At 38.3% G+C, this 17,816-nt stretch overlaps 1 protein-coding gene across 1 annotated transcript in view; it reads right to left on the reverse strand.

The window, feature by feature from the left end:
- LOC123240888 (2-iminobutanoate/2-iminopropanoate deaminase-like) overlaps positions 1-8,797 on the reverse strand; it is a 13,029-nt gene extending 4,232 nt beyond the window's left edge. The window contains exons 1-5 of the mRNA XM_044668604.1: positions 8,652-8,797; positions 4,207-4,312; positions 2,754-2,808; positions 2,507-2,575; positions 1,891-1,946 (exon numbers count right to left, since the gene is read on the reverse strand). Of these exons, the coding sequence (XP_044524539.1) occupies positions 1,891-1,946; positions 2,507-2,575; positions 2,754-2,808; positions 4,207-4,312; positions 8,652-8,716 (351 nt within the window). The 5' untranslated portion in view covers positions 8,717-8,797. The remainder of the gene's footprint in view (positions 1-1,890; positions 1,947-2,506; positions 2,576-2,753; positions 2,809-4,206; positions 4,313-8,651) is intronic.
- Between the last annotated feature and the right edge of the window lie 9,019 nt (positions 8,798-17,816).

Consider the following 17,816-nt stretch of genomic DNA (forward strand, 5'->3'; position numbering starts at 1 on the left):
TGGAGGTTAAGTGACTTGCCCAGGGTCACACAGCCAGGAAGTGTCTGAGGCCAGATTTGACCCCATTTCCTCCTGTCTCCAGGTCTGGCTCTCTATCCACTGAGTTACCTAGCTGCCCAGTTTGTGACTTTTTAAGTGAAAAGTGAGTCAAAATGTTCTCATTTAATCTGTTAGGAAGGATAAGAGGAATCACTTAAGACAGCAGTAAGAGAGGAAGAAAAACATGGAGAAGACTAGAAGGGTGATAGTTCACTGAAAGAGCTGGCAAAGGCTCTATCTGTGTAGAGAAGAGTATTTGCCCAGCTGATGAAGATCAACTATCAAGGCAGCTGGGTGTTCGGTGGATAGAGTCAGGCCTGGAGATAGGAGGTCCTGGGGTCAAATCTGGCTTCAGACACTTCCTGGCTGTGTGACCCTGGGCAAGTCACTTAACCCCCAGTGCCTACCCCTTATCACTCTTCAGCCTTGGAACTGATACTTAGTACAGTTAAAAAAAAAAAAAGCAATCAAGTAGCAAGTAGAGAAGCTTCTTGGTGGGTGGTGTAGATGTTGCAGAATGGACAAGAACCTTTGAAAGCTTGCAGTCTAGAGTTACAAGTTACCTTAAACACATAATATTCCTTCCTCATGTGTTTCCAGGTTAGGTTCCCATAAATAATTACTGAGGGCATTGGTGGGAGACTGTGATCTAGGCTTATATGTATACTGGGATGTATTTTATTACTTGTGCATTTGTTTTGATGTATTAATATCCATAAGGTTATTTCTTTTATATTATTAAATACATAGTTACATTTGAGACTTAAAAGTATTACTATGGCAGCAGAGGACACACTGAATGGGGACTTGGGAGCTGGAGTGCTCCAGAGGGGAAGAGTTCCCACCAAAGGTTTCCCCTTGGATCCTAACTTGAAGGGAACTGGGAAGTGGTAGTGTCTCTCTCTGGGACCTGGATCTGCCTGTGTTAAGAACGAGTTAGAGGAGCAAGCCAGATTTAGAGAGAGTGTGAATGTTTAATAACCGGCTTTGTCAGTTTTTTATTAAATATATATATATATATATAATATATATATATATATATAATATATATACCTCACTGTATGTTACCTGCTGCATTACGTCGGATGGCTCTAGAGTAGAGCACACATCTCATTTTCTGGGGTTACATACGAAATTGGTGGCACCGGGTACCAGCCTTGTGGAGGATTTCCGATTTGGCTTCATCTCCTCCTCCTTATTTAAATGAAGAAATGGGGCCCAGAGAGGTGAAATAACTTTGTTTAAGGCTTTCTATGGAGATGGGGGCAGAACCAGAACTAGTCTGATTCCTAATCCAGTGAAGAGAAAGGGTGATCACACTTTTTGCTGTTAGTCATTTTAGTGGTGTCTGATTCTTCACGACCTCATTTAGGTTTTCTTGGCAAAGATACAGAGTGGTTTGCTATTTCCTTCTCCTGCTCATTTTACAGATGAGGAAACTGAGGCAAACAGAATTAAGTGACTTCTCTAGGATGTCACAGCTAGTAAGTGCCTTAAGTCCAGATTTAAACCCATGAAGATGAATCTTCCTAATTCTAAGCCCATTGTTCTATCCACTGCTCCACTAGCTGCTCTACCTGTGGTCATGCTGGTTATCTTTAATTTGTGTGGGCTTTGCTGCCTCTCTCTCTACTCTCACAGTATGTCAAAGTTTGGAGTCTTCATGTGTGACAATGTGTGAGAATAAATTTTATAAGGCTGACCCTAACTACAGTTTGGGCAACTGGATTTAAAAAACTCACAGTATCAAGGAAATCATATGCATGTATCCCTCTCCCAATCCAGCACCTTATTGAATTAAAAGCAATCCAGAAAACAGTTTTGGTGGAAGAAGTAAGAGCTGTTACTTACGAGAGGCAAAGCAGCAACTTGGTAAGCAGATCTGGCTGGAAAACAACCTTTGAAAACTACAAGTAAAATAATTCCACATGAAAAGAACTCTGATAAGACATGATTAAATATTTCACATCGAATAAGTAAAGTAGCAGACAGCAAGGAATGTGGATATAGTCCTGTTTGGAGGTTAGAGCAATATATCTAATAGAAATTTTCAGGTTTTATCTGATTATTTTTTGACACACAATGCTTTACAACTCTAATGAGAATTCACCCAATTATCCTCTAAATTAGTGTTATTCTGACAGTGATTTCAAGTCTTTTGATCAACTTACATTCTCATGATTTTGCTTCTATTTAGAATTATTTCGTTAAGCCCATGGGCCTGGAGTCAGGGGTATAAAGAGAAATCTAGAAATGAAAAACACACAGGCAAATGATTTATATCACAGAATTAATCATTTTAAAATTAGTTATATTTTTTTATTAGTGAGGCTCAGACAAATTTAAATAGGAGGATCACCAAGATTTCCAGAAAAAGTTTGAGGATTAGGGGTTCTCCAATGCTGTGGTTCATTTCTTGGGAAAGTAGATGAGAACAAGTAGATGTAGATGAAAAATAAAAACTTACATTGCTTGTAGACATCATTAAAAAGATTGAAGTCGTTTATGTTGGCCAGTAGAACAGTAGTCTTTACCACTAAAGATACATAGGCACATTCTAATTAGACTGGAACTCAAGGGAAGAGTTCTAGTCTAGGGAGATTCATCATACATTAAACAATCTGAGGACTAATGATATTTTCCCGCTTAAAATCCTTTTTTATTTTCAGACTAATTTCAGTTTATAATAAAGCTCTTGAAATCAAATCACTCACCATTACTGAAGTCACAGCCTCCAGCTTTGAGAATTTCTCCCACATTTACAAGAGCCTATTGATACAAAGCACAAAGCTAGAGGCATTGGCCAATTTTGTTTCCATTTCAATATAAATACTTCAAATTGTTAAGTTATATAGACTGAAGAGATTGAAGCAATAGCTGTTCTTTCAAGAAGAAAAGTCTAATCCCTTTTCCATGCATTTTCAAATATTTGAAGACAAGCTCTATCCATGGAGCCATCTAACTGCGTCCTCTATGTAGAGGAAGGGTAATGTGGAAAAGGTGCTGCCCAGGGCTTAGTAAGAATCTGGGTTCTAAGCCTTCCTGGTGCTGACTTGCTGTGTGAACTTGGGCAAGTGAGAGTGCTGGATTTGGACTCAGGAAGACCTGGGTTAAAATCCTGCCTCAGATGCTCACTTGGTTGGGTGACCCCAGGCAAGAAAATTAATCTCTCTGGGTCTCAGTTTCCTAATTTGTAAAATGAGCAGGCTTGGGCTTGGTGCTCTCTAAATTTCCTTAGAGCTCTAAATCTGTGATCATGTTCCTTCTTTGGGTCTCCATTTACTCATCTATAAAATGGGAATAATAATATCTGTAGGATTTAGCTCATGAGATTGTTGTGAGGATCCAGTGAGAAAATGTATATGGAATGCTTTGTAAAAGTCAACCATTATTCAAAATTCAATTCAATTCCACAAGGCCTTATTAAGAGATGACTATGTATTAAAAAAATCTCAAATGGGGTCATGATGAGTAGGACAAGACCAAAATGGACGAACAACAAATGCATGAGCTAGAGACAAAAGCAACAACTGTCTTTGACTTCTAAGAGCTTTACATTCCACTGGGGGATAGAACATTTGAAAAGAAAAATATATACAGGATGGGCAACATATATATATATATATATACACACACACACACACACACACGTGGTGAAACAGAAAAGAGCATCAGGCCTGGAGTCAGGAAGACTCATCTTTATGAGTTCAAATCTGAAATCTGTGTGCCAATTACATGTAATAACAGATTTCCACATGAGTTCTGAATCCATCTTTGCTCTAATGTTTGGTGTTATGGGGTTTGCACAGTATTTTGCCCAAGGTCCCATTGCCAGCATAGAGTAGCCCCAGAGACCTTGAACCTGTTTTCCTGACTCTCAGAACAGCTAGCTTTCAATCTACTATTCCACACACCCATGCAAGTTCATCCTTTAAATTTTGTATGGTTCCTAGGCTCTGTCAGTCCCTACTAAGAAGTATATAACTAAGTAGAGGAAGATTGTTTTGGGATCTCAAGATAAATCTAGAAGGGAAACTGTCCTAACCTGTTATGCTTAATTCTACCAGCTGGTCACAATTATCCGACTTGCAGCTACTCAAGGTGGCACACTTCATGTTAAGTATGCAGAGAAGGGTTTCCAACTGGGCAGAGGGAATGATATTTTACCTGCTTAAATTCTTCTGCCAGGCCTCCTGATACAAGCTTTCCACTCGTAGGATCCCTACCAACCTGTCCAGAGACATACAGGGTCCGGTCGATCAATAAACCTTGGCTAAAATTTGGAGAAATTCGGGAGATAATGTGTCAGTGCTAAGAATATGGGCAAAGAGAAATTCCATCTTTATTCAAGGATGCACATTAGTTATATACTTTTTTAAATGATTAAAAACAATATAGAAAGCTGTAGAATTAAAATGACAAGTCTGGTCCAGTAAAGAAAGAAAATGCAGCTCCCTCCATCTTTCTGTATAGAAAGGGGGTAGGGGGATTATGAGTTGTAAGAGCATAGGTGTCACATTTGGTCCTTCTGCTGCCCCAGAAAGATTAAAATGCAATTAGGAAATGTTTAACAAAATAAATAAAAATATAATACAACCTAGACAATGGTGATTTGAGGTTTTCTAAGACAATTTGTGGCTCTCAGGGATATCTGCTTCTATTTGAGTTTGACACTACAGATGTAAAACATTGTTAAACTCAGTTGATATGTTGGTTATGCTAAACTTTTTCTAGTTCTTTTTTTATTCTTTGTCACAAGAGTGGATCCACAGTAGGTGCTTCATGAATATTTGTTGAAATATTTTAAAAGTTTTTAGCATTTCTCTTCATAAACAAATCCTACTACTTATTTATTTTTTTAAACCCTTACCTTCAGTCTTAGAAACAATAGTATGTATTGGTTCTAAAGCAGAAGAATAGTAAGGGCTAGGCAATGAAAGTTAAGTGACTTGCCCAGGGTCACACAGATAGGGAGTATCTGAGGCTAAATTTGCACCTAGGATCTCCCATCTCTAGATCTGGCTCTCAATCTGCTGAGCTACCTACCTGACCCCCAAAGTCTTGGTAGTTAGAATAATAGGGGTATAGAAAGCCTCAGTCCCCTAGCATTTCTAACACAGTGTCAACTGGTTAATTATTAAAAAGCTGTCCCTATGTTTCATTGTTATTTGGTCACATCCAACTCTTCATGACCCCATTTGGGGTTTTCTGGACAAAGATACTGTAATTGTTTGCCATTTTCTTCTCCAGCTCATTTTACCAATGAGGAATCTGAGGCAGAGTTAGTGACTTACCTAGGGTCACAAGCTAGTAAGTGTCTGAGGCCAGATTTGAACTCAGGTTTTTCCTGACTCCAGGTCCAGTACTCGATCCACTATACCACCTAGCTACATTTAATTATTAGGTATGAAAGTTCTATTAAATTTAGATTCTTTATGGTTTGAATCTCATCAGCATGATGCCAAAATAAAAAACAACAATGCAAAGATGTTTTAGATCACCCTTCTATCAAGTTTATTAGCAGTGCTGGGGCTGTTTCCCAGAGTATACAGCCAGCCCCCAACTAGCCAGATGATTAAACATGGATGAATGAGTGGTGGATGCCTCCTGCAGCTTCTTCCCCAGTGCAGACAGTTTGGAAAGAGACTGGGTGAAATTCTCCCTGGCAGTGGGATGAGGTAAATGGCTTGGAAAGCCAACAGCTCAGTTCAATGTCCATTCTGGCAATAATTTTTGGACAGAAGTGCTGAGTACACAGAAAATGTGTTTGCAACAGGAAAATGCTAACATATTTGTCCCAACCAGCCTTGACCCCTAACCTTTGCAATGTTGAGTGACACTCAGGTTAATATATCAACTAAGATTTGTTTTCTAACAAGTCCTGTGCTTTCCTCAGTTTTCTTGTTATTTCTAATAACTAGAAATGAGTGGTAATTCAAGGATTATTCCATTTTACATACCTTAACCACTTAAAGCAAAGGTGTCAAACCCTGCTCACCACCCTGAGTGTAGCTGAACCAAGTTAAAATTCAGCATATTACCAACAACGACTTGGATGCAATGAGTGGACTGACAGATGGGCAGCTAGAAGGCTCTACTGAGACCCTTGAGATGCCAGGAGAAAAGTCTAAAGAAAATTGGGTAGACCTTACTTTAGAGAACTGATGAAATGACATGAATGGCTTATATTTGTGCTATTGGAAATAACTTCCACATTGATGAGCTCACAGATTCAGCAGAATTTGCATTCTTGACTATGACTAGAAAGAAGGAAGTGGGCAAAGCAGATGTCCCCTGAAGTAAGAAGATCAGGGAAAGTAATATATACAGTGATTCCAATAAAATAAAGAGAAAAAACAGCAGAAACCAAACAAAGAAATAGAGACTAAATACTATGTAATTATAAGCTTGGTTACAAAGATTATATGAGAAGGTACTTCCTTTCCTGCTTTTCCATAGGTGAGAGATGGGGCTACAAATGAAGAACACTGAATGTATTGGCCCAGCATGACTGATATGGTAATTAGCTTTATTTCTTTTTCTTAGTTTTAATAAGCTGCTTTTTTTAATGGCTATGTGGGCAGTGGGGGGGGGGAGGAAAATATATTGGGAAATGAAGGTGATGTAAAAACAAAGATATTTATATATATATATATATACACACACACACACATATATATATATACTTTTTTTTAAAACAGGAGGCAAGACAGAGCAATACCAAGGCATAAAAGTGGCATCTACAAAATATTTTTTAAAAACCTGTGGTACAATGAATTGAGTCCAAGAATATAAACTCTATACTCTGATATAAATTCCAACAATATAAATGGAAAGAACAATAACACTAAAAAAATTCATGGAAATAATGATAATGATGATGATTTATCACTCTACACATTTAAATTCCAAACAGTTAAAGGATTTGTCCCCAGTTATTCAGCTAGTAAATGTCAGTGTCAGGGTTTCTCTTCTGACTCCAAGACCGCCTAGACTCTGCCTCTAAGTTATAGTCACACTTTCTTTTCTCCCAAGGTCAGCTCTATAGATGATCTTTTAAAGTTGTTTTTTTTTTTAAACCCTTGCTTTCTGTCTTAGAATCAATCTGTTGTTAGGCTAAAAATTGATAAAGGCTAGGTAACAGGGAGTTAAGTGACTTTCCCAGAGCCACACAGCTAGGAAGTGTCTGAGATCAAATTTGAACCCAGGTCTCTAGGCCTGGCTCTCTATCCAAATGTGCCACCCAGCAACCCCAGCTAGTGACAGTCTTAAGTTAAATACTGTGACTATTAATACAAGGAATTCCTACTTGTTTTGGTTATTATACTCTAAATACTTTTCTCATATTTGTATTTTTCTTTAATCCTTAGAAATTTGGATCCACCTATAATAAATGCCTTCACTTCATTGCCAATTATTTTCCTAAGAATTTAAAACTATTCTAATACAGAAAAAAATAATCTGCGCAAAACGGGGAAGATGATACCCAATCCAACCTAATCAGTATTTATTAAGCACCTATCATGTGCAAGGCATTGTGCTATAGGTGATAAAAAGGAAGAGGAGTTTCAATTTCAGAAGCTTCCTTTTTCTTCCTGGTTAGTTCAACCAGACTTTATTTGAAAGTAACATGTTAGGGAAACTAAGTGGCACAATGGATAGTGTGCCAGACAATGAATTGGGAGGCCCTGGATGTATTTACATAGCCTTTGCCCTTCTGTCTTAAGAGTCTCTATCTCAGGGGCAGCTGGGTAGCTCAGTGGTTTGAGAGCCAAGCCTAGAGACATGATGTCCTGGGTTCAAATCTAAACTCAGGCACTTCCTAGTTGTGTGACCCTGGGCAAGTCACTTAACTCCCATTTCCTAGCCTTTATCTGTCTTCTACCTTGGAACCAAAGGCAGTTTATTATATGTGGATCCAAGTTTCTAACAATTAAAAAACCAAAGGTTCCAAAGTAGAAGGTAAGTGTTTCAAAAAAAGAGAAAAGAATCTCTGCCTTACAGTTGTTACTAAAAAAGAAAGTAAGAATTTTTAAAAAGGTGTGTGGGGGGGGGGCATAATTTGTTGCCATGCTCTCAAAACAAATGACCTGGTTTTTTTGTTTGTTTTTTAATGGCTCTCTGAGCAGTGGGGAGGGGGAAAATATATTGGGAAATGAAGGTGATATAAAAACAAATATATATAATATTGTTATTATTTATATTTTATTATGTGTAATATATAATTATGCATAATATATATACATATATATATATTAAAGGAGGCAAGAGAGAGCAATTGCAAGGCTTTACCCCTTACCCCTGAAAACATACTCGGGACACAAAAAAGCTAAAGGCAAGAAACAATTTAAATAATGTAAATGTTTTCTTGTCCCCATTTAGACAGCAGTTCCTAGCTTCCTTTGTAGAACCAATCATGCTACTTGGATTTGGTGCTGGAAGTTACTTAAATCAAAGAGTAAACTGATTTTAGATTCTCAGGGACTTCTCACTTCATCCGCATAATCACAGGCTCACACGGAGACCTAACCGGTGACATGTCGCAAGCTACTGCATTAATTATTATTCGTAAGCTAGAGTGTTATTATTAGCGAATGCATTATTACTTTTACCTGTAGGGGCCGATGGCTTGTGGTGCCTTTTCTGTGCTGAGTACTTTTTTCATTGAGGAAGCCATGGCAATTAAAAAAAATTCCTTCACCGAAAAACCAAGTAGTTCTTCCCCCGGTACAACTCCCGATCACTGAAGTAACCTTTAGATTTTTGCAAGTCTTGAAAGATAGCGGTCCTGGTTAAGGCACGTGCACGAGGAGAGAATCTCGCACGGAATTTTGGGAATTGTAGTCTCGTTTGGATCACGTAGGCAAATACGACTGATCGGTTTATACACACGCCCACTTCCTCGCGCATCGGCTCCAGCTCTGAAGAGAGGGCAGTTGTGTAAAGCGAGGCGTTTTGGCCGGTGTGGTCTGTTGCTTATATTTTCCCGTATTCAGAAGGAAATTTTCCCTTTCTTGCCTAGTATGTCATTCTGTATAGATTGATTGTTCCGCAAGGGATGTTTAATCTACCGGGATATGAAGCAATCGCACTTCTAAAAGGTTAGGCAAAGTTGTTTGGAGAGACTGGGCATGCGCTAGCCGGCCTCGCTTTCCTCCGCTGCCCTCTACTCCTGCGCTAGCACAGAGCAGAGTTAATAATGCCCGAGGTCTGAGACTGACCTAATGAACGGAAGCTCAGGTATTTCTTAGCCTTGGAGTCAGAGGAGGAGAGTTACACCCATCTCACCCGTCCCTTCCCTATGGCCCATCACTCAAAGTTGTGAATACCAAAGAGAACAATAACTTTAAACAGTGCTTTAAACATCACAAAGCACCGTATATTGCTCACTTAATTTGGTCTGAGCAGTATGGTTATCCTTGGTGCTAGGTATTGTAGGAGCTCTGATTATGTCTATTATGGCTGGGAGGTTCGGAGCATCCTGGATTCCATTGCAGTTCTTCGTAGAATAGTGAAACAAGCGCTGGATTTGGAGACGGAGGAAATCGGGTACAAATGTGATCTCTCTGGGTCACACAGCAAGAAAGGGTCTGAGAACACATTTGAACGGAGGTCCTCCGACTCCAGGTCTGTCTCTGTAACCACAGTGCTACGGAGCTGCCCCTTCCTAGTTCATTTTTTCAACCTCAACCCGTCAACATCAATTGATAGGATATTAGATTTAGAACTGGAAGGGATGCAACTTTCATTTTACGGATGAGGAAAGGGAGACATAAAGCATTTACCTAAGAAAATAGCAGAAGTAGAATTTGAACCCAGTTCTTTTGGGCAACTGATGTAGAAAATTCCTATGGAGCCAAACTTGTATACAGTTAAATATTTAATACCATTTGTATATCTGGTTTATATTTATTCTGCAGGTGTCTATTATTCCATCTATAGGGATAACCCTATACAGAATTGTTAAGGAGAAAATATGCTTTGGGTATTTGTCCTCTCCCTCTACCATATGCCCAGTGACCTCATGCTATCCCCAGGATCCTCAAGAACTAATCCTTATGGATAACATTAATATAGTAACTTATGTAGGTTTGAATTCTGATGATTGGAGAGATAGGAAAGGTTTTAATTTACATATTTATGTTTCCCACTTTCTGGAAACAACAAACTGGAAAAAAATAGTATAACATTCATGTAAATTAGAAAATAATGGGAGGTAGTATGTACTCTGACTACTAATTTACATGAGACAGATTGTGAGGAGAATAGCATTTTAAATAGGGGAAATTAGGATGCGGTCATAGGATTATAGCTAGGGGGTTCCATGATGTTAAGAGGCTTCCCATTGGCTTGTGATGACTGTGAAACCAGAAGACTGGATGGATAATCCAGAGAATCTTCTGGTACAAATCTCAAATTTGCCTTTCCTGTTTCTGAAGAGTAGACACTTTTCTCTCAAGAAAAAGGAATATGAGGAATAAAAATGACCAGAGTAGGTCTAGGGACACTTTTATATAGATCAATTTAGGAATTCAATATAGATCAATTTAGGAAGATTGCAAGCTTTCTAGGATGGGAATAGGTTGCATTTGGTATTAGTATGATATTGTATTGGTAATATTGTATTGCATATTGTATATGATAAATGGTATTGTAATTGGCATTAGTAGAGTATATAATAGTAATAATATACTAATAACAAATATAATAATAAATATAGTAGTGCAATTGGCATTAATAGAGTATATAATAGTAATAATATACTAATAACAAATATATTAATAAGACTTTAGAAAAAGCATTCTGTGGTCTGGAAACATGGAGGCAATGAGTAGACAGGAAAGAGTAGGTGGTCATATAATTTGGGTCTTCCAACCCAGGGAGCCAACCAGATTTAGGGACTTGGGGAGTCCCTGTGGGGCTTAAATTGGAATTCATTGATCAGTGAAATTTAATGATAGAGGAATTTCACAAGGTGAAAATACCTGGAACTGAAGACAAGGTACTGATTCTAAGGAGGTGCTGGTACTTTGATAACTGACAGAGAATGTCACTTATGACCCCGTGTTGAATTTTGCCATCTCTTAACTAGGGTTTAGATTGAGGAAGAGGTTAAGATAATACTTCCATTTTTAATAGAGGCAATGCTTTAATCAAAATAAGTGAATCTTCTGACAGAAGAGACTCCTATAAAAGGTATTTTGGGTTGTAAAGTCTTTCAGCATCCTTGAAAACATCATATATTAGATTTATTGACTTTCTTTGTGAATGTGTCAATGTTTTCCATCATGTTACAGTTATTGTATCAATAGATGGAATTTCCATGCCAGGAGTTCCCTACATTGATCATGGTCATCAGTTTTGAACAAACAAAAATTAGTCAACATTGACCATAGAAACAGGTCTTTCGACTAGACAAGAGTAGAGGTGTGAGAATTGAACTCCCGTTTGCACCTCTTTTCTTGGTACCCTAGGACCATTCTTGGGGTATTTTTCTAGTGAACTGGGCTTCTGTTCAATCCTCACCCTCTGATTGTATAAATAAGGGCCCACGGGGTATCTGGATAGTGGAGGGGGCCGCATGCATGTTCTGGAGGAATACCATCTGGCATCCAGAAAGACACTGGCCTTTCGTCCCATGCAAAATGGTGGTGGTGGTGGTGATGATGAAATGAGGTAAACTAAGTCATCGACCAGAAAACCTGTTTTTTTCCTGGGGAAAGTAGAAATCAGAAAAGAGGTTTTCTGTGAAGGTCAGTCAGCTCAGAACCAAAACAACACAGTCAGGATCCATGAGAAAATGACTCCCTTACTCACAAGCAGCCAGTCCAGAATAAGATATACAATGGAATGTCCTGGACCCCACGCTAATGACGAATATGGCTTCTAGACAAGGTTTGCTTGCTTCATCAAGGTTATGTCTCACTAATGAACATTGTTTGCTTTGTATCTTGCACCCTATAAAAACTGCATTGTAATTTCAGTCCAGTGCAGCTTTTACTAGGAAACCGTCCTGGCCAGTAGATACAATTATAAATAAATATTGGTTCCATTAATGTGAACTTTTGGGTGTCGGGACTCACTTTATGATAAGTTATGGATATAGGAAGCTGAGGGCTCTCTTTCCTGGTGAATGGCGATTAGAGATGAGCATTGAGCTAGAGTTAGCTAGGTGACATGGCCAAGCCCATGAAGGGCTTGCTTTGCACTATCTATTCACTAAATATTTATATTCTGCACTATTTAGCACTATTTTTGCAATTGCAAAATTTCAATATTTAGCACTATTCATTAAATAATTATAAATTAGCATATAGTCCCCAGAGAATTTTAGTAATAACAGGGGGCTTCTTCTAAGGCTGAACCTATTTGATTTTTGACATAATTCTTGGTTATGTGATTTTCCTTTGGAAATCTTTAATTCCAATTTTCTGCAGGCAACAGCAAACACTTGGGTATCAAATTAGACTGGGAGAATGAATTGGCTGATCTTAAGGAAACATACATAGCCACAAGGCAGAGAGAGAAGTATCCTTTGGACCAATGTTATCAAACTCAAATAGAACAGAATTCCTGTTGTTTATATATTGACTTAGAAAACCACATATTGACATAATCTGGTCAGTATTTTTATTTTTTAAATGTTTCCCAATTACATAAAAAATACTTTACCTTCTGTTGAGTCTAAGGAAGAAGAACAGTAAGGGCTGGGCAGTTGGGGTTAAGTGACTTGCTTAGGGTCACATAGTTAGGAAGTGTCTGAGGCCACAGTTGAACCCAGGTCCTCCTGACTCCAGGCTTGGCACTCTATTCGCTGTGTTACCATGCTGCCCCAATTACATTTTAATCTGGTTCAGGTAGCACTCAGGAGTTTTGCCCATCCTTGCAAATTTGAAACCTCAGCTTTAGCGGACCACAGATTTTTGGAATTATTTAAAGTTACATAAGTTACATAAGTTACATAAAGTTACATAAGCAAATAGCTTAAATCAACTTAGTAGGCTATAATGCTTATCAACAAAAATTGATATAAGTATATTTGGGAAACAGTGAAAGGACTGGTAAAACCAGTCCTATAATTCATTAATCAAATATATATATTTTAAACCCTTACCTTCCATCTTAGAATCAATACTGTGTATTGGTTCCAAGGCAGAAGAATGGTAAAGGGTAGGCAATGGGGGTTAAGTGGCTTGCCCAGGGTCACATAGCTAGGAAGTGTCTGAGGCCAAATTTGAACCTAGGACCTCCTATCTCTGGGCCTGGCTCTCATCCACTGAGCCACACAGCTGCTCCCAATAATCAAATCTTTTAAAGGTCCTTCCTACTTTTCCACTTATACTTTACTCCTTTCCATGTTTTACTGTTCTTCCCACACAAAATGTGCTAATGTCTGAGGCTGGATTTGAACTCTTTTGTCTTTTTGACTTCATGCCCAGTGCTCTTTGCAAGTGTTATAAGGAATTTATTAAATGTTCATTCTGTCTCATTAAGAGCAGAAGTTTTATTAATATCGCACTGTCTCCTTTAAGAAACAGAGCAGACAAATAACAGCTCTTTAGGAGGCCTATCTATAAAAGAGAGAATTCTGTGAATTCTAGGGCGGTCTCTCTGACTTCTTTGGGAGCAGGTTGCTGGATCATTTCTCTCAGATCTGTTAGTCAATTTGAGACAGTTACTTTCAGAGTCGAGATACCCATACGAAGCTGAGGAAAAGTGTGTTGGACTGAGAGCTTTTCTCCTTAAGTGAGAAGGAGCTCTCAGAGGGGTCTCTTGTCTAGTCTCTCTGACTTGGGAGTAGGCCTGTGTCAGTAGTGTCTTGCTGTCAAGAGATTCTGACAGTTAAATCTGATAGTTGGCTTCAGACAGCTTTTGGTGTTAGATTACTTTAAGGTTCTTCCTTTAGCATTGGTTAGCAAGATAGAATTACAATCTTAGATTAGTGAGAATAGTTTAGGAGGTCTACTTTGTAGACAAGAAGAAGCTGCAAAGAAAGCAGTCAGTTTGGGGGGGATTTTATTTAGAAATTTTAGTATAAGGTTAAGAGATTTCCTATCCTATTCCTAAATTCTAGTTTCTATTCTTCTATTTCCTCTCCCTACCTCTTCCCATAGAACAAAATAAATAAGGGTTATTTTTTCAACTGCTTCTGGCCTTCCATCCACTGTCTATAAAAATTAGTTTAAGCCCTGACAACTTTAGCTTATTTATAATAGCTTTAGCTGATCAATAATAGCTTTGATTTGCCTGTAACAGCTTGGCATTACCAATTGCCCATCAAACCTATTATCAATATATTATCAGCTTAATTATAGTCATAACAGCTTGGATTTCAACATACCAGCTATTATTTAGTTATAACACAAATTATTTGCCTGTATTTTTCTTCATTTTCTAGCATTACCAGGCTAAGTTTTAAATTCCTGAGCTATTAGGAAAAAAATTGTCTATACTTCGTTTTCATTTCCCCTCTTCTCAACGTTTTTGCAATCTGGTTTCCAACCGTACCATTCAAATCCCCCCTCTAAAATTATCATTGATCTTTTAATTGCCAAATCTCATGGCTTTTTAATTAATCCTTATCTTTCTTGACCTTTTTTGCAACATTCAACACTATTATCATCTTCTCTTCCTACATATTTTTCTCTTTGGGTTTTTGTGACATTTCTCTCTGTTGATTCTTCCTGCCTGGATATTCCTCAGTCTCCTTGCTGGTTCAGAGGCATAGTAGATAGTGTTGAATTTGGAAGTAAGAAGACCTGAGTTTCAAATGTGGCCTCAGACACTTCCCAGCTGTGGTGACCCTGGGCAAGTCACTTGACCCCCATTGCCCACCCTTACCACTCTTCCACCAAGGAGCTAATACACAGAAGTTAAGGGTTTAAAAAAAAAAAAAAGACAGCTAGGTGGCTCAGTGAATTAAGAGCCAGGACTTGAAATGGGAGGTCCTGGGTTCAAATTTGGCCTCAGAGACTTCTTAGCTGTGTGAAGTCACTTAATCCCCATTGTCTAGCTCTTGCCACTCTTTTGCCTTGGAACCAATACTTAGTATTGATACTAAGAAGGTAAGGGTTTAAAAAGAAAAAGGTATGAAATTTAGCAGAGGCTTCCAATAATTTAACCTAGATGATTAAAAGGTTAGAGATGAAAGAATTTCTGGCTTAGCTTTATGCTAAGCATTAATTATAAGGCTAGTTTTAAATTCCTGAGAAACTGCTTTGTTTGTTAACTATTCATAAACTAACCCACCCTTTTCTATCTTTGACATATAGACCTCCTTCTTCAAAACTATTTACAAGTTTATCTTTGAAACCTATATTTTTCCCTTTTGAAGCTGTAAATTCCAACTGTATTATGAATTTGCTGCTATAACTAGAGTATTACATGTTATACAAATGCTTATTTAGTGGTCATTTTTAGATACCATGAGCCTACGCTCCAAGCACCTAATAAAACAGTTATTAGAATATCTTTATGTGTTGATAAATATAATTGACAGCAGTGCCTGTCAACAAATGCTTGGGCATTTCTTTATAACTTGGGTCCTTTCTCTTTTCTTTACATTATTTAACTTGATGATCTTTTTAGCTTTTATGGACTTAAATGAATTATCATCTCTATCCTGATGACTGCCAGAGTTATATGTGCAGCCTTCATCCTGTTATAATTAAAATTATCTGGAGACTGTAATGTTAACTTCTAATTAGTTTATTCGTAAAAATTAAAGAGAAAATTATAAGATCACCTGAGTTTGACAGCCAAAAGTGGCCACACCAGCAAGAATTTTCAGCCCAAGTGAGCAAAGAGCCCAAAGCCCCCCAAAAAGAGCTTCCCACATCCTCAATCCCTTATTTTATGAAATCCATTGACATTACTCCTTCTGGGTCTCTGGATAGTCTTGACCTTAGTCCAGATCAGAGGCCAGTCGTCCAGATGCCAGGAGTCACTTGGGACTAGAGGCTAGCTTTTTTCAGGCTGCTGGATGCTTCTGGCATTCTCCCATTGTATGAATTTGTGCCCAGAATGGGGCTGACACTGACCAAAATGGGTTTTCAAAAGAAATAAGGGATAGAATTTATATTAAATTCATAGTCCCTCTCCTGAGCTTCAGATCCACATTACCAGCTGTGTCTTAGAAAGTTTGAACCAGATGTCTCATAGACATGGCAAACTCAACATTTCTAAAACCTCAATTCTTTCCCCAAAGCATACCCGTATTTGTGAAAGGGAATTCTTGGTTCTCTTTGAGTTCACACTTGTGAAAAAAGAATCCTTTGTTCTCTTTGCCTAGTTGGAGTTAAAACTTTGACAATAACTTAAGAACCCCTACTTAGTACCTCACTAGATTGTGAGGACAAGATTAGCTCTCCTTTGTCTTCCTTTTGATTGAATCAACACAAGCTTGAACTAGGTGGAGGAGCTCACAAACTACTTAGCGAGTTCATACCTTGCTTGATGCTAGGTGAGAAGCCAGCAAGATACTTAAAGAGCTCCACCTTTTTCCCCAAACTCAAACAGCCAAAAACTTAAGAATTCACACACTCAGAAAGGTGTCAATCCAAAGGTGACAACTGAGACAATTTGGAAACTGTGACTGGCCCCCATGAAAAGGGGCAGGGACAGGAAACCACCATAAAAGCAGGCAGTCTGGTGAAGGAAGCTAGTAGAGAGTGAACTCCAAAAAGAGAGTCACTCCAAGAAGTTGGCTTCAAGAAGGTCTGCTTGAAAGTAGGCCTCAGGAGTCACCTTCAGCTCCAGTCATTGTCTTGGGTGAGTGGATATCTGATTTTCCCTTCTTGTCTTCTGGAGATAGTTTAATTCTGATTGAAGGTTAAACAAGTCCTGGCTGAGCCAAGCACTGGAACAATATTTAGTTAGATAGGTTAATGTCTTTTCTACCGTTTTTGTATTTCTCTACTTTATAAATAAAAGATTTAATTTTCATATATTTAGCCAAACCATTAATTTTAACACTTACATATTCCAAACTTCCCTGTTTATCTTGGGAGTGCCACCATCATCATTTTTAGTTAACTCAGGTTTACAACTTCACTCTCATCCTTGATTCATCATTCTCTTTTTGTTGTTCAGTTGTGTTGACTCTTCGTGACCACATCTTGGCAAAAACACTGGAATGCTTTTCTATTTCCTTCTCTAGCTCATTTTATAAATGAGGAAGTTGAGGTGAACAGGGTTAAGTGACTTGACCATGGCCACAAAGCTAGTGTCAGAGGCCAGATATGAATTCAAGTCTTATAGATCCCAGGCCTGGCACTCTATCCCCTGGGCTACCTTGCTGCTCTAGCATCCCTTACTTATTCATTCTACCTCAACTCCCTCCTCATTTCACTCCATTTTTCTACAGCATTAGGTGGTTTTTTGAAAGCAGAGGTCTTTTCATGTCACTCCCCTGCTCAATAAGCTCTAGTGGTTCCCTATTTTCCTCACACGACACCCACATGTCTTAGTTCTGTATCACTGTACTGGAAATCCTCAAACTTGGAATTCACCCCTTTTTCAACCTATTAAATTCCCACGATTCCCCTAGTCCCACCTTTATGAAATCTTCCCTGTTCTTCCCAGATTTTAGCATTTTCTTTCTCCAAATTATCTTTTATCTTTTGTATATTGCTATAAATGAATGTGTTTTCTTCCCCAGCTGGATTGTAAGCTCCTTGAGAGCAAGATCTGTTTTGTTTGTGTCTTTTTTTATCCTTAATATTATTGTGTATGGAAAGAACCACTGCTGTTACTTGCTTTTTAAAAATTATTGGCAC

The sequence above is a fragment of the Gracilinanus agilis genome, chromosome 1, assembly GCF_016433145.1.
Source record: "Gracilinanus agilis isolate LMUSP501 chromosome 1, AgileGrace, whole genome shotgun sequence".
In the NCBI taxonomy this organism is placed as follows: domain Eukaryota; kingdom Metazoa; phylum Chordata; class Mammalia; order Didelphimorphia; family Didelphidae; genus Gracilinanus; species Gracilinanus agilis.